At 45.2% G+C, this 21,541-nt stretch overlaps 2 protein-coding genes across 4 annotated transcripts; both read left to right on the forward strand.

Moving 5' to 3' along the window:
- Positions 1-2,628: 2,628 nt before the first annotated feature.
- PSMC4 (proteasome 26S subunit, ATPase 4) lies at positions 2,629-10,616 on the forward strand. The gene is made up of 11 exons (XM_016209209.2): positions 2,629-2,700; positions 3,548-3,646; positions 3,775-3,961; positions 5,315-5,461; positions 5,544-5,653; positions 5,751-5,844; positions 7,673-7,840; positions 7,924-8,000; positions 8,139-8,307; positions 8,522-8,577; positions 8,762-10,616. Exons 1-11 carry the CDS (start codon positions 2,665-2,667, stop codon positions 8,873-8,875), a joined length of 1,257 nt encoding a protein of 418 aa, XP_016064695.1. The 5' UTR covers positions 2,629-2,664; the 3' UTR covers positions 8,876-10,616.
- An 813-nt stretch (positions 10,617-11,429) lies between these two features.
- On the forward strand, positions 11,430-19,739 carry LOC107534197 (uncharacterized). 3 transcript variants are annotated; one of them, XM_087826654.1, is made up of 5 exons: positions 11,430-11,552; positions 12,184-12,250; positions 12,876-12,963; positions 14,547-14,673; positions 16,754-19,739. In XM_087826654.1, the coding sequence occupies exons 3-5, from the start codon at positions 12,955-12,957 to the stop codon at positions 18,919-18,921; spliced, it is 2,304 nt and encodes a 767-aa protein (XP_087682780.1). In that variant the 5' UTR covers positions 11,430-11,552; positions 12,184-12,250; positions 12,876-12,954; the 3' UTR covers positions 18,922-19,739. The 3 variants fall into 3 exon arrangements, with proteins under 3 accessions (XP_087682780.1, XP_087682781.1, XP_087682779.1); XM_087826655.1 differs by lacking the exons at positions 11,430-11,552; positions 12,184-12,250 and adding an exon at positions 15,789-15,884 and having other exon boundaries at positions 12,940-12,963; XM_087826653.1 differs by lacking the exons at positions 11,430-11,552; positions 12,184-12,250; positions 12,876-12,963 and having other exon boundaries at positions 14,529-14,673.
- The last annotated feature ends 1,802 nt before the right edge of the window (positions 19,740-21,541 follow it).

Genomic DNA, 21,541 nt, shown 5'->3' on the forward strand with positions numbered 1-21,541 from the left:
ATCAGTGATTTTTGACCTTAATATTGTAATTATTTTGAGGCAGCACGATCTGCACCCATATAGACTGTGAACTTAAGTGATAAATGTTGTGTATGTTCTGATAAATGTTGTGTATGCTCTGATTGCTTCACTGACCAGCTGTTCCCCCACCTCTCTCCCTGTCCTTGGCCTCCCTATACCCTGAGATACAACTATTAAAATTAGGCCAATTAATAACCGTACAATGAGCTCTAAAAGTTTAAGTGAAAATGTGGTAGGCATTAGACAGATGTGAGCAGAGCAAGGAGGGCGAGGAGCCAGGTACAAAAGGTCACCAGGGCTGAAAGCCCTGGGTGCCTAGTAAAGGACAATTGTAGGGTGGGACCTCACCCCCAGGCTGACCTTTTCTCCCTAGATATAACATCTAGGCCTCAGTTGTATTTCAGCTCCAGGCCCAGAAAAGCAGCAAAACCAGAGAGGTGAACCCACAGCTAACCTCAGGACCAGCAGCATTGGATAATGACCCCCTGCCCTCGCACTGACCAATCAATCAGTGGTGACCTACTCCCTGAAAGGACACAGCAGGAAAGCTGCTGAATATTCTGTGAGATCTTCCCCTGGGACCTCCCCTAAAATCTCCACCCTTAAAACCCTTAGGACAGGAGCACTCACATTTCTTCTACAAATTACTTCTATCGCTGTGATTTTCCAAATAAATGTTCTCTTATAGTTGGAGTCTTGGCTCTGAATTCTTTTCTAGCCAGAACTCAAGTACTGAGGTTGCGGAACCCAGGTCCAGTCTGACCCCACCTGTTGCCATTCCTGCCACCTACAACAAAAGGAAAATTCGCATGTACTGCTGGCAAAGATGCAGTGAAGACTGTTGAAATGACAACAAAGGACTTAGAATATTACACAAACTTAGTTGATGAAGCAGTGCAGGATTTGAGAGGATTGATTCCAATTCTGAAAGTTCTACTGTGGGTAAAATGCTATCGAACAGCATGGCATGCTACAGAGAAAAAGTCTCTGAAGAGTCAATCGATGTGACAAGCTGCATTCTCACTTTAAGAAATTGCCACAGCCACCCCTACCTTCAGCATCCAGCATCAGCCATCAACATGGAGGCAAGACCTCCAGCAGGAAAAATATTAAGACTCGCTGAAGGCTCAGGTGATGGTTAGCATTTTTAGTAATAAAGTATTGTTTTAATTAATGTATATACATTTTTAGACATGTTATTGTACACTTAATAGACTACAGTATAATGTAAACATAACTTTTTTGGGGGACTAAGATCTACCATTTATTGGGCAAATCTGTGAAGCACTGTGCATCACATTAAACATAACTTTTATATGCACTGAGAAACCAAAAAACGCATGTCATTTGCTTTATTTCGATATTCGCTTTACTTGGTGGTCTAGAACCAAATCCACACTATCACCCAGGTATGCTTGTACTTAACAAAAACTGTAGCTGGTGTGACAGTGGCAGTATATCCCTGGGACCAGAAGTACAGGCTTTTGGGACAGACAGATCTGGGGACCCATGATCTGGCCCTTGTGACTGGCAAGTGGCTTCATGGCTCTAAATCTGTTTCCTCTGTAAAACAGAGAGCATGATGTCAAGATTCCACCAGTTGATGCACATGACACTTAAGCACAGGGCCTGGTATGGGCTGCAGTTCCCACGTTAAAGAACAAAATTCAACCAAGTAAATTTGTTGATCTAATTGGCTTTATCAGCGATGCGTAAGGTGGGCAGCATCCCATCTAGCAACTGGAATGGGACTCAGGCGAGTTGTACCAACGGGCGGTTTCAATAGGCAGAGAGAGGGTGGGCCGAAGAAGTGAAGAGAGCGGATTCTTTCAGGCCTGGAAGAAAGCAGGGCCCCTGTCTTATCAGGCAGACTACCTCAGTAGAGTCGATCAGGAAACCAGACTGATTGGTTTAAAATTCCACTCCTGGGAGAGGCTAAAACTGCAATTAGGTTAGTTACTAAATTTTGGCTTGGCGACTGGTCTAGCAAAATCGACTCCATCTTGGCCCCCTGCTTCCTCCTTCCCTCCCTGCCTCCCTTTCTTTTTTAACACCCGTGTGACCCAGCTGCTGGCACCGCTGCCTCACCTTCTGCAGCCCTCGCACACCCGGGTTCTACCTGGTTCACTGCAAACGCTAATCAGGGTTTGGGACTGGGGCTCCTCACCCCTGGGCTGAGCCTTGGAGTCACGCTAAGGGGTAGCCGGGCCTTCTCGTCCCTCCGAGGACAATCCTCCCGCGCAGCCCACGTGGAGCTCCCGCTTGAAAGAGCACTTGGCCGCCAAACTCCCCGACAGGTTTCGAAGCTCTTCAACGGAAAGAGCAACAGGGCAGCGCCGCCTCCTGGCGAGAAAAACGCGACGGAGGATGCCGCGCGAAGGGCGCCACCGCGCGCCACCGCGCACGCGCACCGCGGGGCCACCCGCAAGCACGCGAGGTACGAAGTTCTACCGAGTGGACCTTGGGGGCGGAGCCCAGGGCGAGGCCCGCCCCTTCCGGCCGTCCCACCCCGCGCGTCCGGCGCGCTCTCGGCGACGTCTTGAACTACGTTTCCCACAACCTACCAGGCCCTAGCCTTCCGGCGACGACAGCGGAAGCGGTGACTGGGTCAGGCCCGGCCACACACAGGCTGGCTTGGTCACTATGGAGGAGATAGGCATCCTGGTGGAGAAAGCTCAGGTCCGGTGGGGCCTGGCTCGCGGGGACAGGGCGAGACTGATCCGAGTGGCGTGCTGAGTGGCTGCAGGGATCCGGTCCGGGTCGGGGTGACTTCGGAGCTCTCAATGGAGAGCTTTGTGCAGTGCCGGGCCTGGGTTGGGTCGCCGAGTGGTGTTAGGAGGGGAGTGATGCTCAGAAAGCGGGGCTGGGGGAGTGAGTGACCTTAGAGGTTCTTTGTTTAGAGGTCTAGCTGGGAGTGCTGAGTGACATCCGGGTCCCGTTGGGGATGGGTCGGGTGGTGAGTAATGTGTGGGGCTCGGCCGTGGGGCTGAATGATGCCCGAGGCTGGGCTGGGTTGCTGACCGATGTTCGGGGCTTGGCTGGTGTTGGAGGACCAATTAATAACTGGTCTGGCCGAGTGATGTTTGGGGCCTCCTCGGGGAGCTGGATGACATAAGGGCCTAATGTGATATGAGGGATCTTTTTGGAGTAACTGGATAATTCCAGGTCTGTTTGAAGACATGGTGACTTTAACAGCCTATATGAGAGCCATGTGACGTTAGGAACCTGTGGAGGGATGCTGGAGGGCATTGGGGTCTGCTAAGGAGTTGATGAGACATTTAGGCCCTAGTTGGGTGACACTGGGGAGATGTTACAAGTGGCATATGATAGCAAAAGACCTGTTTGAAAGGCCAGTTGACATCAAGGTCTGCCCTATTAAGGGGCGTGAGGTTTCCAGGGTCTATTTAGAGGGTCTACTTAAATGATGTCAGGAGCCTGTTAGGGGATGAGTGACTTCATGGTTAAGTCAGAGTCTTTCATGAGGGAACTTTTTTCTTCCAACCTGCGTTTCCCACCCGTGGTGTAGGATGAGATCCCAGCATTGTCAGTGACACGGCCCCAGACTGGCCTGTCCTTCCTGGGGCCTGAGCCTGAGGACCTAGAGGACCTGTACAGCCGCTACAAGGTACATTCAGCCCCAATCCAGACCCTGCACAGGGCCCAGGGTCCCACACTCCCTCCATCTCCCACTACTCCCTGGCTCAGCAAGGCCTGGAACCATCCCCTCCCTACCTCTCCCCTCTCTGCTCACAGAAGCTGCAACAAGAGCTAGAGTTCCTGGAAGTGCAGGAGGAGTACATCAAGGATGAGCAAAAGAACCTGAAGAAGGAATTCCTCCATGCCCAGGAGGAGGTGAAACGAATCCAGAGCATCCCACTGGTTATCGGGCAGTTTCTGGAGGCTGTGGATCAGAATACAGCCATCGTGGGCTCCACCACAGGTGTGAGAGGGTGGGGAGCACCTCATCCACTCATCTGTTCATTGAACAACTATTGAATGTTTCCTGGCATGTGCCAGGAACTGTACTAGGGTCCTACAACAAAAAACAAGGCAAGACAGTGTAATGGAATTTTTCAGGGTATTCTGAGTCTGATGCAAAAGTGGAAGTATATTTTGCATTCTCTCTTTCCCTCTATGTGTGTATAATTTATATAGTAAAAGTCTGACCAAATGATATTTAGCTTTACAATTGTGTGACATACTCTAATTGCTTTTCCATTCTGTTCTAGTCTTTTATTTTAAACCATGTTCTGGTCATAACTCTCTAAATTGATTTCATGACCAGTTCTGGGTTAGGACCTGCACTTTAAAACCATGGGTGAAGTGTTAAGAGATTGGGCTCAGGCAAGGACTTAGTATACAGCAGCTGCTGGTATTACATGGGTCCAGGCCCTGCCTTCTTGATGGTCATTGTCTCTGTATCTTATCTGTTGTTCCTGCTTCTGACCCCTGCTCTTCTGGACCATGCCATGTTCTTGTAAAGGTTATAGGGAAAAGTATGTGACTGAGCCTGGAATTGGACTGATAGGCTGATAGTGAGGTAGTGAAGGGAGGGAGAGATACAGAATGAGGCCTGTGTCTTTGACCTGTAGGACATAGGGGGACAGTGACGCCATCCCTGAGGTGGCAACATGGTCAGAGGAGTTGATTTAGAAGGAGACAATGAGGGCAGTCTGGGACATCACAGGAAGGTGTCTTGGAGGCTATTGGACAGCCAAGTCTGAAGGTCAGGAGAGAGATTGAGACTGGAAAGAGATGTGTACATCCCCACCGTAAATGCAGAAAGTGAATTGGTGAGCGGGAAAGGGTCCAGTTACACAGACCTAGAGGGGAGAACCTGAATCAGGGCAGGACCTGGGGGAGGAGAGGAGAGGAGAGACTGGTTGGAGAGACATTTAGGAGGCTAGGTGGAAGGTCATAGTGACTGATGGGTGGTGGTGACTGGTGCGCTATGGAGGGAAAAGGAGAAAAGTCCAGGATGAGGCTTGGGGCTCTTGCTGGTGACTAGGGACTATGGCCTGCCTGAGACAGATCCAGGAGTAGTAGCACAATTTGGGAGAAGAGACGAGGAACATGTAGGGACACAGTGGGTGAGAGGTATCCATGGGGAGGCATTCCAGGAGGCTGTGTGAGCGTGGGGGACAGACTGGAGGAGGCAAGCTAGAGGTGGGGAGCAGCCTGGGTATGAGGAAGAGATACTGGTGGCCTGGGGGTCACAACTGTAAGGTCATGGGGAGAGGACAGTTCTGGCACTTCTCATTTTCCCCTCTCCCTTTCTGTCCTTTTCCCAAAGGCTCCAACTACTATGTACGCATCCTGAGCACCATCGATCGGGAGCTGCTCAAGCCCAATGCCTCGGTGGCCCTCCACAAGCACAGCAACGCCCTGGTGGATGTGCTGCCTCCTGAGGCCGACAGCAGTATCATGATGCTCACTTCAGGTGAGGGGGGAGCCTGGGGCCGGGGAGGCCTGAGACGACCCTGTGCACCAGGCTGGGAGTCCCAGCTCTGCTCTTCCACCAGACCAGAAGCCAGATGTGATGTATGCAGACATCGGGGGCATGGACATCCAGAAGCAGGAGGTGCGGGAGGCCGTGGAGCTCCCACTCACACACTTTGAGCTCTACAAGCAGGTGAGGAGCTGGACGTGGCAGGGAAGGGGGAGGCCCTACTGAGTCGGGTTGGCGACAGGACTCCCTGGCTCATCCTTTCTCCGCTTCTGCTTTTCAGATCGGCATTGATCCTCCCCGAGGCGTCCTCATGTACGGCCCACCTGGTTGCGGGAAGACCATGCTGGCCAAGGCCGTGGCTCATCACACCACTGGTGAGCCACTCAGTCCCTCCCTCAAGCTCTGGCCTTCTGGGCTTTTGCAGCCTTGCTCCCTGCTCTCTCATCCTCCCCAGGAAGTGGCACAGCATGGTCACTTAGAACACGGGCTGTGGGGTCAAAGCCCCATCGTGCCTCTTAGTCATTGGCTGTGCAGTCTTAGACAGGTGACTTTACCTCCTGCCTCAACTTCCTCATCTAATAGAAGACTCACTTCACAGCATTATTGTGAGAACGGACAAAATAATTCAATGTTTTACTATAGTGGGTTGTGACCCATTAGTAATTAGGAATTCCAATTCATGGGTTACAACCAGCATTTTAAAAAATGAAACAGAAGATGTAAGAGTCCATCCCACATAGGGAGATGTCATACTGTTTTGAGAAACTTGCTTCACACACATGCGCATACACATATATATTGTGGTTGTTTATAACACATTGTTTGCGGGTAGTTTTTATCGCGCGCTCTACTACCAGTCAACGTAAAACGTATAAATACGTTTCCCGCATACAATGTGATAAATGTATTCTTGTAGGTTTCAGGCAAAATGTCTGGAAATCAATGTATTACTATTTATAAAGCCTACAGACAGGGCTCTCAGCACATCACAAAATCTTCAGATGTGAGGCAGGGAGCAGTAGAGGCAGTGGCTTAGCAGTGGGTTTTCTGGACCGGACTGCTGGGTTTGAAATCTGGCTCCCCTACAGCTGTTTATGTAAGTTAGTGCTACTTATGTAAGTTAGTTTATGTAACTACTCAGTAAGTTAGCCTCTTCGTGACTCCCGTTTCCTATTTTTCTGGGTTGTTTGGAGGATTAAGTCCATATAAAGCTTTTAGAAGCATACCTGGCCCATAGTAAGTAGACCCTGAATGTTAGCCGTTGTCAGGATTATTCTTTTGCTTGGCAGGTCAGTAGACTTCTGCTTTCCCAGGCCCTGTGCTGGGATACAACAATGAATCCCCTGGCTTGGAGAAGCGCCCAGCATGGCTGCGGAAAAGAACTAAACACTTAGAACTTAGTCATTTGGTTAATATTTACTGAGCACCTAATATGCGCCGAGCTGTGTTGTAGGTGCTGGAGACATGGCACTGAACAGAGCAGAGTCTCCATTCCTCATGGAGTCATGGGGTAGTATCTTAGTTGGGGAAGCTCTTGAACAGATAAGTGAATAGATATGTGTCACATGATGCTAAATTCATGAAGAAAACAACTAAGCAGAATAAGGGGACAGAATAATAGGGGCTGCAATGTCCGTGTTAAACTTTTAAGAAACAAGTTTAAAAGGGGGGACCCAGAACAAACCTGTCTTCAACCCCATTGCCAGTTGTCGATTATTTCAGAAGACGTGCCTGTGGGTCCTTATAGCAAAGGGGAAGTCAGAACTCATGGTGAGGTGATATGATGCCTTTGTAAATGACAACCTATCTGTTTTCCAACTGACTTTTCAAGTGCTCCAGAAATCCAGATTTTTTTCTGTATCTTGGACTCCATGAATGTCTCTAGCTCTTCTCCACACGGACATGTTGAAGCACAGATGCATTTGTTTTTCTTTTAATGTCCTGATTGTTAAATGTTGAGCCAAAAAAATGACACATCTGTGGACACGATTCATGATTTGTGCTGGTGGGTTGCTGTAGGATGCAAGCACAGGTGGCTGGTCCTTGACGCTGGATCTGGGATGCAGTCCAGGGCGTTAGTGAATGACCAGGCAGTGGGCAACAGCGGAGGGGATGTCCTCAGGGAATTCCTAACTTCAGTTAAAGCAGAATGGACCCTACAGAGGGCCCATCCCCATCTAACCCTTGTCATCCTGCCATCAGCTGCCTTTATCCGGGTCGTGGGCTCGGAGTTTGTACAGAAGTACCTGGGTGAAGGCCCCCGCATGGTCCGGGACGTGTTCCGCCTGGCCAAGGAGAATGCACCTGCCATCATCTTCATAGACGAGATCGATGCCATCGCCACCAAGAGATTTGATGCCCAGACAGGGGGTAAGTGATGCCCAAACAGGGCCTGGGGTCTTGGGCAGGCCTATTGTACATAATACCCTGGACTAACTGTGTTGCATACTCAGCTGACAGGGAGGTTCAGAGAATCCTACTGGAGCTGCTAAATCAAATGGATGGATTCGACCAGAATGTCAATGTCAAGGTTTGGGGTTTGGGATGGGCAAGGGGGTGGTGTGGTATGGGAATCAGAGGAAGGTGGGGCTGGCAGGGGGCAGTTATTATGGTGGGAAGGAACATGTAGTGGGGACAGAGGTCTGAGTCAGCCTGTCCCCAACGCCAGGTGATCATGGCAACGAACAGAGCAGACACCCTGGATCCTGCCCTGCTGCGGCCAGGACGCCTTGACCGTAAAATTGAATTTCCACTCCCTGACCGTCGCCAAAAGAGATTGATTTTCTCCACTATCACCAGCAAGATGAACCTCTCTGAGGAGGTTGACTTGGAAGATTGTATCCTGCTCTAGAAGTGAGGGGAGGGCCACAGCTGGGAATGGGGATTGGATCTTCACCTTCACTTCTGCCTTCACCATGACCCAGATTGTGCAGGTGGGGGACCAAAGTCCAGGGAGGGGGAGTGGTGACAAAGACAGCCCAGGGATGACTTCTGGCTCCAGGCATTCACCCCATCATGCAGGGAATGGTTTCCTTAACTCACCCACTGCAGATGTGGCCCGGCCAGATAAGATTTCAGGAGCAGATATCAATTCCATCTGTCAGGAGGTGAGTGATGGTTTTTCTCTGGATACAGCCTGGGGGTGGGTGAAGACCCTTCCTATCTGAGATCACTCTGCTGCAGTCCTGTCCCTCATTGCCTCCCTGGGGTATTGGGCTCTGTTGTCTCTTCCTCCACCATCACCAGGGGTGGAGAGTCAGGGAGTAGATTTTAACTCGCATGCCTTAACAGAGTGGAATGCTGGCTGTCCGAGAGAACCGTTACATTGTGCTGGCGAAGGACTTCGAGAAAGCGTACAAGACAGTTATCAAGAAGGATGAGCAGGAGCATGAGTTTTACAAGTGACCCCCCACACACACATACATATGGCCTGGGGACCTCCCTCCCCTCCCCACCCTCTGTCCCCAAACCTAGTTCTCTCTCCTCTTTACCCAGGATTGAGTGATTCAATAAACACACAGGATTGAGTCCATCTAGTTTCTTCTTAGCAGTTTAACTCCTTTGGTATCCTGGGCCTTGAATAGGGCTCTCTGTGCCCCTTCTGTGTTCCTGATGGATGAGTGGGCGAGGAACATGGCCTGGGCTACAGCTTGAGAAGCAAAGAATTCAAACAAAATGACTTCAGAGAAAACCTTGCAAGAGGAGAGCCCTTCGCAGTTTTGAGGAAGGACTTGGGTTTTCCCTCCCACTTCTAGTGCTTTATGCGGATTACGTCATGTGTCACTTCACATACTTCTCTCACTGTCCCATCAGTACTGTGCCCATTAACTGATGAGGACTCTGACTGACGGAGTTTAAGCTAGATGCTTCAAATTGCACCACCATCCTAATGCCAGAAAGGATGTTCTGTTCGGGTTGTGGCAGTATCCCTCCCCTGTGTGATTTTCTTTGCTGTTGTTTCTGGGGCACATGGCTTTGTTCTCCTTTCCAATCGCTTTACCCTTCACTGATGTTTAGGGTGTTTTGTCACTGGGCCATTTTCCCTCCTTTACCCTCCATCTAAATACTGGCCTGTAAGATCCTCTTTTTCTCTCTTATTTTTCTGTGATTTTTGTTATTGTCATTTTTAAGTACCTAATTGAAAAGGTCAGATATTGTAGAAAGTATAACAAACGAAAAGCATTCCCATGGCACCCTCACCCCATATTTCCCTGTCTGCTTCCAAGAGGCAGTGACTTCCCATCCTCTTGTGTTTCTTTTGAAATTTACTTCCATAATTTCCAAATTATATGCTTTTGTGAACTCATCACTTTTAGGTATTATCAGCTACTAAATGTCAAAGATGAGGACTTCAGATGTCTTACCAGCCCACTCTCCTCTCTTGTTCCTCTTGCTGCCACTGCTTCAGAAGGAATCCAATTGCCTGCCTGGGGCTCTCACTTAAACCTATCTTCAGCATGGAACCCATGTCTCATCCATGCTCCAGGCCCACTGGCCCAGAGACCCCTGGTTCAGCCTTTCCAGAGGAAGAGGAAGGGCCACTCACATTAGCTGAGAGCATGGATATTGGGTTCTGACGCTCACTACCTCTATGTCTCCAATACCCCTATTTGGGCACCAATATCCAATAATAGGCAGTACTCATATCCAGATGCCCTCACACTGGGCTCTGAAATCCTCCTTACCCTGCTCAGATTGATACCCCCTTGCTGGTCCATTCCACCACCTAGAATGCCCTCTAGGGGGCTGCCACCCTGCACCAAGCCCCCCCTGCATAAACATCCACCTCATCCTGCTCAGGCTCTGAAACCCTGCTGTGCACCCATCTTAAGGTTTTGGGACTGAGTTCTGAAAGGGAAGGGAAGACGAAGAACAAAATGTGTTATAATTTGAAATAAAGCAAATCATTCTCTGATGGAATTTGCAGTCTTAAACATGTGCTTTGCCTTTATGAGCCAAGGTTTTCTTTTCAAAAGTAGGACTAATGAAGTGTGACCCACAATCCAGAACTGACTCTAATCATAAGCTCACTATTCTTTATAGCACACCGCCTTTCCAAGCATAACGTCATTTCCTCAGTCCAAGACTCACATTTATCTGTCAAAGCCTCCTAACAGTACCGAAAGATTTGCATTTTTTTTTAATCAAAAAGCTCAGTTGGCTCTATATAAAAAAAATTATTTGGTGGGTAAATTGCAAATCTGGTCCAAATTGTTAAATAAAGCTGATGCTGCAAGAAGATGCAACATATTCTTTTTATTCCACAGAACAGGCCAGTGGTGGCAGAAGATCATAAACACACAGTCACGATTCCACTGGCACTCATGATGTCCCACATCTCCAGATATTCAGAACCACACATACCCATCTTTACAGCCTGGCTTGCACCCAGACACTGAGCACAGCGACCCCACACATCCACACCAACCAACCCATTACTGCAGTCAGTCAAACACAGCCACAATCTCTCACCGAACCTGTCACCTCACTACTTAGTTACAAATCAGACTCCCAAGTTACTTTCTTTGACCCACAGCCAGAGAGGCGCAGTCGGTCCCGCAACCCTCACGTTGACTGACACACGCACGCACGCACGCACGCACGCTCACAAGGCCAGATACAAAGGGCCACACACCTATTCTTTAAAATACACATATAAAGCTCACGCTGGGTACCAGGAGCCCGGACTAGCTCTGTGGAAGAAACTGACAACACCCGCCTCCCAGCTCCCGCGGGTCGCGCACGCACTCGGCATCGGGTCGCACCCACCGATGCACTCGGCGGCTCAGCACCGGGGCGGTCGGCGAAGTTTGCACAGCCCAGACAGTCCTGCCTTTCTCCCGCTCAACTTACTCAGCGGCTTGCAGAGCACAGCTGGAGTCTGAGCGTCCCCTCGCGTCTGCGCCTGCGCCTGCGCCTGCGCGTTCAGTGCCCAATCCCGCCGGCTCCCAGCTGTGAACTACATTTCCCACAATCTCAGGGCAGTGTTAGCGGCGACTCCGAGGGCCCTCTACGGTGCGTTCCAGGTGGTTCAGCCACCGCGGGTGAAATTTGTCGCAGTCAGGGGAAAAAGTCGGCCTAGGTGAGACTGAGGGGGCCTTGTTGAAGTAGGAGTGGGGTCGGGGCTGCCTCCCAAAGTGAGGAGCCCTGGGGTGCGGACGGGGCGCACCGTGCCGGGAGCCTCAGGCCTGTGCGTGCGAGAGGAGCAGAGGAGGGGGACTGTGTGACTGTGACAGGTGGTGCGCGCGCGCTTGTGCCTGTCAGGACTGGGTTGGCGCGTGCGGTCGTGAGGCTGACCCGGGTGCTTACCCCGCCCTCTCCTCACAGGCCCGAGTGTTTGCACAGAACAGTGTCCCCAAAGAGGAAAGTTAGATACTGTGTTGAGCTCCTAGGATGAGGGTTCCCAGCAACAAGGCACAGTCCTGGGCAGGGACGTTAGAGCTAGAGGTGTCCCTGAGGCTGACTTCTGGGACGAAACGATGGGAGGGCCCCTGCTTGGAGGCGATGTGGAAGCGGCTACATTTTTCAGAACCACAGCATTTCCGTACCTCTAACCCTAGGATTCTCCTGTGAATTCAAACACAGGTTCCAGACTCCCTCTCCCATCTGGTTACGTGTGTGAGATCAGAGCAGATGTGGCCCTGGAGGGGATTTTCTCAGTCTGTCTGTGATCTAAGAAAGGCTTGGTGTCTCATAAGTTTCTTCTTCCCCAGTCCTGCCATTCTCGCAAGCAAGGCTCCCGAGGAGGGAAGTTGTTGCACATCTGAAAGTCCAGATCAGGTGAGTCAGTATTTCCTCTTTGTTCATACCTGCGTTTTTGTTTTTAGAAAACGGAAACATTGCTTTTATTTTCCTGAAATGTCCAGCGGCCTATCCTAGGCCTTTTTTCCCAGAGGGCCATGCAGATCCTCTTCTCCTTGGCCCACAAATGCTCCCTCCTCATTTTTCAAATCATTCCCCTGCAATCACTTTTATAACAGTAAGAAATTATAATCCTGGAGTCTAAAGATTTGTTTTATAGAGACTAGTGTGGAATTACATCATTGATCTCCAATACCTAAGTTTAAAAGTAAGGCAAGATCAGAGGTGGTTTGACTAGTGTCAGTAAGTAATATTATCATCTGCGTTTTAAGGCTTTTGGGAGCAAGAATGTGATTGGAGCATAGAAATCTATGTCATCATGGGCAGGGATTTTTCCAAGGAATTAATGGGTTGAGATTTATGTTTATAAAGAGTCTGTCATTAAAAAGTACATAAGCCCTGGCCGGTGGCTCGGTTAATTGGAGCATTCCATACACCAAAAAGGTTTTGGGTTCCATTCTGGGTCAGGGCACGTACCTAGGTTGTGGGTTCAATCCCTGGTTTTAGACACATTTGGTCTCAAAGCCTCTTGTTTCTTCCCCAGCCCTGGCTTCTCTGGACTCTGTGTTTCTCTAGTGGAGGAAGCCCAAAGAGGACTGACAGGCTCTTGCAGCTCTAAAACCATGGCCCATGTAAGTTCACATTTCTCTTCTTTGAAATATCATGGTTTTGAATTCATAAGGTTTTTATTATCCTGAGACTTCCTTCCTAAGGAACCTGCTCCTCAGTTACTCTGATCACAACGACAATGGTGCCACACAACCTAGTGTCCTCCTCATTTGTCTCTCCTCTCTTTTTAAAAAAAATTTTTTTGGGGGGACAGTGAAATAAAGGAAGGGCTTAGGGTAGAGGAAACAACAGTAGAGAGCCTAGGCGATGCTCTGTTTTGGCTCCCTAGAGACATTATAGGAAAGAAGTGAGCCAAGGTGGGGCTGCTGTTAGCTCACTGCAAAGTCAGAGGAAAGGGGGCATTGGAGACACGTTCAGGGTTAAGCCCAGGATGAGGTGCTGTTGCCCGTGGCTCCCCTGGTTGCAAGTCTCATGGGGACCCTTAGAGTTTAGGAGAGAAAAGTAAAGATGGACGCCTGAGAGGGAAGAAGGGTGTGGGCGTGCTCCAGAGAGAGCCTGCTGCCTCTCTTCTCTCTTGCCTGTGTTTAACTATTCATCACCTCTCCATGTGCCCAATCTCTCTCAGGAGCATTGACAGAGCAGTGAAAGATGAAGTCTCATGAGGGAAGTACTTGAACTTCCCTCGTTAGAGTCATGATTCCGTGACACAGAGATGATGGTCCCGTCTGACTCCACAGACCTGAGTTCTGCAGGTTGATAAGATGGAATTTAGTGTTGAATGATCTGCATGTGGTGAGCTCTCCTACCTTGAGAGGCTTAGAGGACTGGATTGGAGTGTGGTTGAGGCCTGCATGTGGGGATCTCAGGGATCTAGCCAGGGGGTCCCCAGAGAAAAAAACAACAGGGAAAATGGTCATTTTCATGCTTGAGGAGGTTGTGCTGGTCTCCAGTGGCATCAGCATCCTTTAGCTCAGGTTCAAGGCAGGTGATCCTGAGGGACGGTGGTGGTAGCCGAAAGGAAGATCCTCCAGATCCCTAATGGGGGCTGAAAACAGCCTCACAGGATTGGGGAAGAACTGAATGCCTAACTATGAAAGAAGGATCAGTCTGATATATCCATAAGATCAATGATTAGCCAGCCAATAAGTAATTTAACTGAAGACTTTGTCATTTGTTACAAGGAAAAATGCTTGTGTTGTTATCTTGCATAATGATAAGCCTGAGTTTCAATGAAATCAAATGTCAATCAAGTTCTGTTTTCTAATATAGAGATTTTAGATTACTTTTGGGGTAAAACAGTTTATTTCTTTTTTTCATTCCCTGAAGGGAAAAGAAAATGGAACTCACATTTATTCAGAACTTAAAATGCAGATACATGATAGGCAGTGTGTTTATTAAATGTTTCATTTCATTGGGAAACTGTGATTTTATTCATTCCTCAACCCTTGGATAATTATGTTATCTCATTATATACAGGACATTTAAAAGCATATAGGTTCTGTATTTTAGAAATACTAATTTCCTTCCTTTTCCCTACATGACCCAGGCTTGAACCCCAGTTTACTTGCTTGCTGTGTTGCCTCATTTCTGCAAAGCAACTTTCCATCTTGAAAATACATTCAAAACAATGGGTCTTTCATTTCAGATGTCCTTGGCATTCAGGGACGTGGCCATAGACTTCTCCCAGGAGGAGTGGGAGTGCCTGGACCCCGTTCAGAGGGCCTTGTACAGGGATGTTATGTTGGAGAACTACAGCAACTTGGTCTCATTGGGTAAGGATAAGTGTACAAATAATTTACAGTCTGTTTTCTGGAATATTAGTTTTCTCCACTGTTGAATTTCAAAGCTGTGTTTTAAGAAATCAACTGACTTTTTGCCCCCTATTTCACAGGAAACGGTTTGAGCTATCATTTAGAATCAAAGGACATATAAAGAGCTTCCCAGACAAGAAAAAGCTAAAGGAGTTCATCACCACCAAACCAGTTTTACATGAAATGTTAAAGGATCTTCTTTAAGAAGAAGCAGCAAAAAAAGATAAAAAATATGAATTATAAAATAGCAATAAATACATATCTATCAACAATTGAATCTAAAAAGTGAAATAAGTAAACAAGCAGAACAGAAACAGACTCATAGATACAGAGAACATTTTGATGGTTGCCAGATGGCAAGGGGGTTGGGAAATGGGTGAAAAAGATGAAGGGACTGAGAAGTACAGTGGTAGGTACAGAATAGTCACAGGGATGTAAAGTACAGCATGGGGAATGTAGTCAATAATATTGTAATAACTATGTATGGTGTCAGCTGAGTATGAGATTTATTGGATGATCACTTAGTAAGTTATATGATACCTAATCACTGGGTTGTACACCTGAAACTAATATAATATTGTATGTCACCTGTAATTGAAAAATAAAAAATTATTTAAAGTAAAAAAAATAACAAAAATACTACTGTATACGAGGTATCCTTTTAAGCCTTTACATATGTTCATTTAATTCTTATAACAGCCCTATGAAGTAGGTCATTTTAACCCCATTTTTCATTTGATAAAAGTACAACACATAGAGGGAAAGTAACTTTTCGAAGTCACACAGCTGGTAGGTGGCAGAGTATTTGAACCCAGGCTGTAAGGCTCCAGTCTGTGTTCTCAACCCTTCTCTATATGCCTTTAAAAGCAGAGCAGACCTTTCCCCTTCTCTGTCTGGCCTCTTTAGTCCTATGATCAAAGGTCCATTTAAATATCAATGTTCTTCAATGGCCTTTTTCATTTTATCAAGTACCATTTTGACCTACAGTTTAATATAAATATAACCAAGTCTGAATTAAGTCATTGTGAGCTTACAGGTTTTTGTTTGTTCATCCTAAATCATATGGCATTTCTTAGGATGTTCCATTCCTAAGCCAGATGTGATTATTTTATTGGAGCAAGAAAAAGAACCCTGGGTGGCAATGAAGGAAGGGACAAAGAGCTGGTACATAGGTGAGTGATGGTAAATCAGGGAGGGAGATGTCATCCCAAGTTACAATACCCTGTGTCAGGGAGAGGCACCCCCCAGAGATGTTTGGAAAGCTCCCTTCAAAGGCCCAAGGCCTGTGGAGAAAAGGCCTGAGACCTGGGAAAACATTAAAATCCTCTCAACATGAGCTACCAAAGGAAATTTATTTTTACCCCATTTGTCTTTATCTGGTTTTGGAATTAGGATAATGCTGGCCTCTTAAAATGAGCCTGGAAGTCTTCCCTCTTGAATTTTTTGGAATAGTTTGAGAAGGATAGGTGTTAGTTCTTCTTTGAATGTTTGGTAAAATTCACCTGTGAATTTCCTGTGGTCCAGGAAAGTCAGGTCATTTTCTGAGGAATCTTGCCTTATTTCAAATTGCATTACAATAATTTAGAGTTCTCTAAACCAGTATTCAGTAAGCTATGACCCATGGGCCATATAGCTCACAATCTGCTTTTATATGGCTCACAGGCTAAAACTGGTTTTTACATTTTTAAGTGGTAAAAAATTCAAAATATTTTGTGACATAAAATTTTTATGAAATTCAGATTTCAGTGTTCATAAATAAAGTGTTATTACAACACAGCCACACATTCAGTTACATATTTTCTAAAGCTGCATTTGTGCTATAACAAGAGAGCTGTGTAATTGTTTCAGAGACCATATGCCCTATAAAGCCTAAATTTTTTACTATCTTGCTCTTTACAGAAAAAGTTTGCTGACCCCTGCTCTAAACCTTTACTTCTAATGTGTGTTATTCTTAATTTATCTTTTATTTCTACTATGAGGTGCAGCCCCTCACTCTACATTATAGCATTTGTTTCCTTTTTGTTTTTTGTTTTTTTTCCAGGTTTGGAGTCTAACCATATCACCAAGAAGTTATTTCCAGAAAAGGATATTTGTGAAATATATTTCTCTCAGTTGCAGACAATGGAAAAGAGTAAACCCTTCACCCATGAGGACACCGTTTTCAGAAATGACTTGCAGTGTAAACATGAATTTGAGAGACAAGAAGGACATCAGATGGGATGTGTTAGTCAAATGATAATACAAAAACATATATCTCTTCCTCTACATCAGAAAATTCATGCTAAAGAGAAACCATATGAATGTAAAGAATGTAGAAAGGTTTTTAGACAGCAGTCATGCCTTATTCAACATATAAGAATTCATACTGGTGAGAGACCCTATAAATGTAAGGAATGTGGGAAGGCCTTTTGTCGTGTGGGAGACCTTAGAGTACATCAAACAATTCATGCTGGCGAGAGACCCTATGAATGTAATGATTGTGGGAAGACCTTTAGACTTCATTATCACCTTACCGAACATCAGAGAATACATTCTAGTATGAAACCCTATGAGTGTACGGAATGTGGGAAGGCCTTTAGTCGTGTTAGAGACCTTAGAGTACATCAGACAATTCATGCTGGGGAAAGACCCTATCAATGTAAAGAATGTGGCAAGGCCTTTAGACTTCATTATCAACTTACTGAACATCAAAGAATTCATACTGGTGAGAGGCCTTATAAATGTAAAATTTGTGGAAAGACCTTTAGGGTACAACGACATTTTAGTCAACATCAGAAAATTCATACTGGTCTAAAACCCTATAAATGTAATGAATGTGGGAAAGCTTTTAGTCATGGTTCATACCTTGTTCAACATAAAAAAATTCATACTGGTGAAAAACCCTATGAATGTAAAGAATGCGGTAAGTCCTTTAGTTTTCATGCAGAACTTACTCGACATCATAGAATTCATACTGGTGAGAAACCCTATGAATGTAAAGAATGTGGGAAAGCCTTTCGTCTTCAAACAGAACTTACTCGGCATCAGAGAATTCATACTGGTGAGAAACCCTATGAATGTAAGGAGTGTGGAAAGGCCTTTATTTGTGGCTATCAACTTACTTTACATCTGCGAACTCATACTGGTGAAATTCCCTATGAATGTAAGGAATGCGGGAAAACCTTCAGTAGTCGCTATCACCTTACTCAACATTATAGAATTCATACTGGTGAGAAACCCTATGAATGTAAAGAATGTGGGAAGGCCTTTCGTCTTCAATCAGAACTTACTCGACATCACAGAATTCATACTTGTGAGAAACCCTATGAATGTAAGGAATGTGGGAAGGCCTTTATTCGTAGCAATCAACTTATTTCACACCAACGAATTCACACCAATGAGAATACCTATGAATGTAAGGAATGTGGGAAGATTTTTAGTCGCCGTTATAATCTTACTCAACATTATAAAATTCATACTGGTGAAAAACCCTATAAATGTAAAGAATGTGGGAAGGCCTTTCGCTTTCAAACAGAACTTACTCAGCATCACAGAATTCATACTGGTGAAAAGCCCTATAAATGTCAGGAATGTGGGAAGGCCTTTATTCGTAGCAATCACCTTATTCAACATCACAGAATTCATACTGGTGAGAAACCCTATGAATGTAAGGAATGTGGGAAGACCTTTAGTAGACACTATCATCTTACCCAGCATCACAGACTCCATACAGGTGAGAAACCCTACATATGTAATGAATGTGGAAATGCTTTTATCTGTAGTTATCAACTTACCTTACATCAAAGAATTCACACTGGCGAAATTCCATATGAATGTAAGGAATGTGGAAAGACCTTTAGTCGTCGGTATCATCTTACTCAACATTTCAGACTTCATACTGGTGAGAAACCTTATGGATGTAAAGAATGTGGGAATGCCTTTCGTCTTCAAGCAGAACTTACTCGACATTACACAATTCATACTGGTGAGAAACCCTATAAATGTAAAGAATGTGGGAAGGCCTTTAGTGTTAATTCAGAACTTACTCGACATCACAGAATTCATACTGGTGAGAAGCCCTACAAATGTAAAGAATGTGGGAAAGCCTTTATTCGTAGTGACCAACTTACTTTACATCAGAGAAATCATATTAGTGAGGAAACCCTATGCAAGAAGGATACACTGGTCTTTAGAAAATGCCTTTTTAATAGCAGAGAACTCCTAATTTAAGAAAAATTTTGTGTGTTAGGCAATGTAGGAATCCCTCTTATTTCATGTTCAAAACTTAACAGAAATAGTTTTATACTAGATACTGATTTAGAGAGTTGAAAAATTATAGCATCACCCAGTCTTGGTTAAACTTTAGCAGACTGATAATATTGCAGTGCATTTCAAACCAAAGTGAAGGGCTTCCCCCCCTCCCAAAACTGTTGTTGACCAGTGCTTTTATAAAATACAGTAAAATGTATTACCAGAAAAATGAAATGGAAAGAAAAACAAAAAGCGAAAATCCCCATTTTTCTTTTTTTTAAATTATTGAAATACAGCCCGGCCGTGTGTGGCTCAGCAGTTGAGCGTTGACCTGGGATCCAAGCAATTGGGGTTCGATTCCCAGTCGGGCACATGCCTGGGTTGCAGGCTCGATCAATGACTCTCTAATCATTGATGTTTCTCTCTCTCTCTCTCCCTCTCCTTTCCTCTCTCTGAAATCAATAAAGATATATTTTTAAAAATTAAATAAATAAATAATTGAAATACAGACATGAATAAATCGTCAAATTGTTGTAAAGGTTTCTAAATGCTTGCAGATCAGAAGCAATCTGTGGGCCAGCATCAGTACATGGATCACACTTTATGTAGCACTGGAACAGAAAATAATTCTGTTAATGTAATGAATGTGGGAAAGGACTTTAGCCATGGTATGTATTTACTATCATTCTCATATTTCCACCTTAGCCTGTGTGGTATTTGGCAAAACACTTCTCTCTGTGCCTCAGTTTTTAAATGGTGATATTAGTACCTACCTAATCATATTTTTGTGAGAATGAAATGTCAATGAAAAAAACAAACCTTTTAGAAGAGTATATGCTTAACAAATATTTTAATTAGTGATATTATTAGTAAGTTCATGTGAGAGGAAGACCCTGTGGGTGTAAGGAATTTGTAAAGCCATCACCTTTCACTCCTTACTTAAATTGAGATAATTGTGTATCAAGTTCAGTAAAATAAACTTTCATTCCTAAAATCAGAATTCATCTCTGAAAACTAATGAGAAAAAACCATCTCTAGAGTTGGTGAGTATGCAGTTTATGCAAGTAAAGCTTTTTTTTTTTTTAATCCTCACTCAATATTTTTTCCTTTGCTTTTCAGAGAGAGTGGAAGGGGGAGGGGAGAGAAAGGGAGAGAGAGAGAGAGAGAGACATGGATGTGAGGGAGACACATCGACTGGTTGTCTTCTGCACATGCCCGTCAGATGGAGCCAGCAACCGAGGTACATGCCCTTGGCCAGAACTGAACCTGGGACTCTTCAGTCCACGGGCTGATGCTCTATCCACTGAGCCAAACTGGCTAGGACACAAGTAAAGTTTTTGAAGAATCAGGGAGAACTGTAGTGCTTTTTCTTTTTATAATCCAAAAAGCAGATAAGTTACAGTCTACTTTTTCTGCCCCAAATTTATGATAAATTAAAACTAACAAAATAATTTTGGAAAACCATTTAAAATAGTACAATGAACACTGGTATGCTCCTTCCAGATCTAGTAATTATTACTATATTATTATTTTTGGTTTGCATGTATATAATTTTTACATTCTATTTTTGCTATAGTGTTTGAGTATAAATTGTGGACATCATGGCATTTCACCTGTCTATATAATCATGCAACTCTTAAGATTTCACACCTAAGGAAATTAATAATTCCATAATCTCTAATGTTACAGATAGATACCAGTGTCTTAACCCAACATATCTGAAAGATTGCCTCTGGGAACAAGTAGTATTTAATGGTACTTGAAAAATGTTCTGTGGTCACACAGGCTTATGCAGTAATTTGCCTAACTTTGTTTATCTCAGTATATCTTAAACGTTACTAAGGAGGTCCTGGAGGTACTGGAAATGATTCTAAGGATGGACTATTCAGTTAAAATGGCAGATGCTTAGCTTTGTTGAGAAGTGAAACACACTCTGCCCTCTGCTGCTCACATCTGCCTCTGCAATCCACTGCTTGCCCTCTGAATGTAGGACAGATACTTTTCTACAAAATTAAAAACCCATTTGGTCCAGTTTTTATGAGAATATACCATAATGTGTTTAAACTTCTCTTACTGTTTAGTGCAGGGGTGGGGAATGTCTGGCCCATGGGCCATATATGGCCCTCAGAATCATTTGGTTTGGCCCTGCCAAGGCAACTACAGGTGGCACTCAAAATTCAATAAATCTAGGAGCTTTTTTTATGGCTAATTTTTAAGTTGATAATTTTGTATGGCCCATGAGTGATGTTATAAATATTCAAATGGCCCTTGGCAGAAAAAGGTTCCCCACTCCTGCTCTAGATGGTATATAAAGCCTAGAAGTTCCAGTTAGTGTATATTTAGGCCCTACAGCATTTCAGGCCCATTTCCTAAGACACAGACTCACATCCCTGCCCTGAGCCTGACATCCTGACCCTGAGAGACAAGAGGAAAATAAAAAGTAGCTGCTACAAGTATTTCAGAGGCCACGACAGGAAAGGGTGCAGATGCCCAGCTTCAGTATTCAGAACCATTCTAGTTAAAACCACAAAAGCACCCCATTTCACATCCATCAGACTGTCAAAAATTAAAGTCTCTCAATATCAGGTTTTAACCCATA

Source organism: Miniopterus natalensis, chromosome 18, assembly GCF_054644295.1.
Source record: "Miniopterus natalensis isolate mMinNat1 chromosome 18, mMinNat1.hap1, whole genome shotgun sequence".
Lineage (NCBI taxonomy): Eukaryota > Metazoa > Chordata > Mammalia > Chiroptera > Miniopteridae > Miniopterus > Miniopterus natalensis.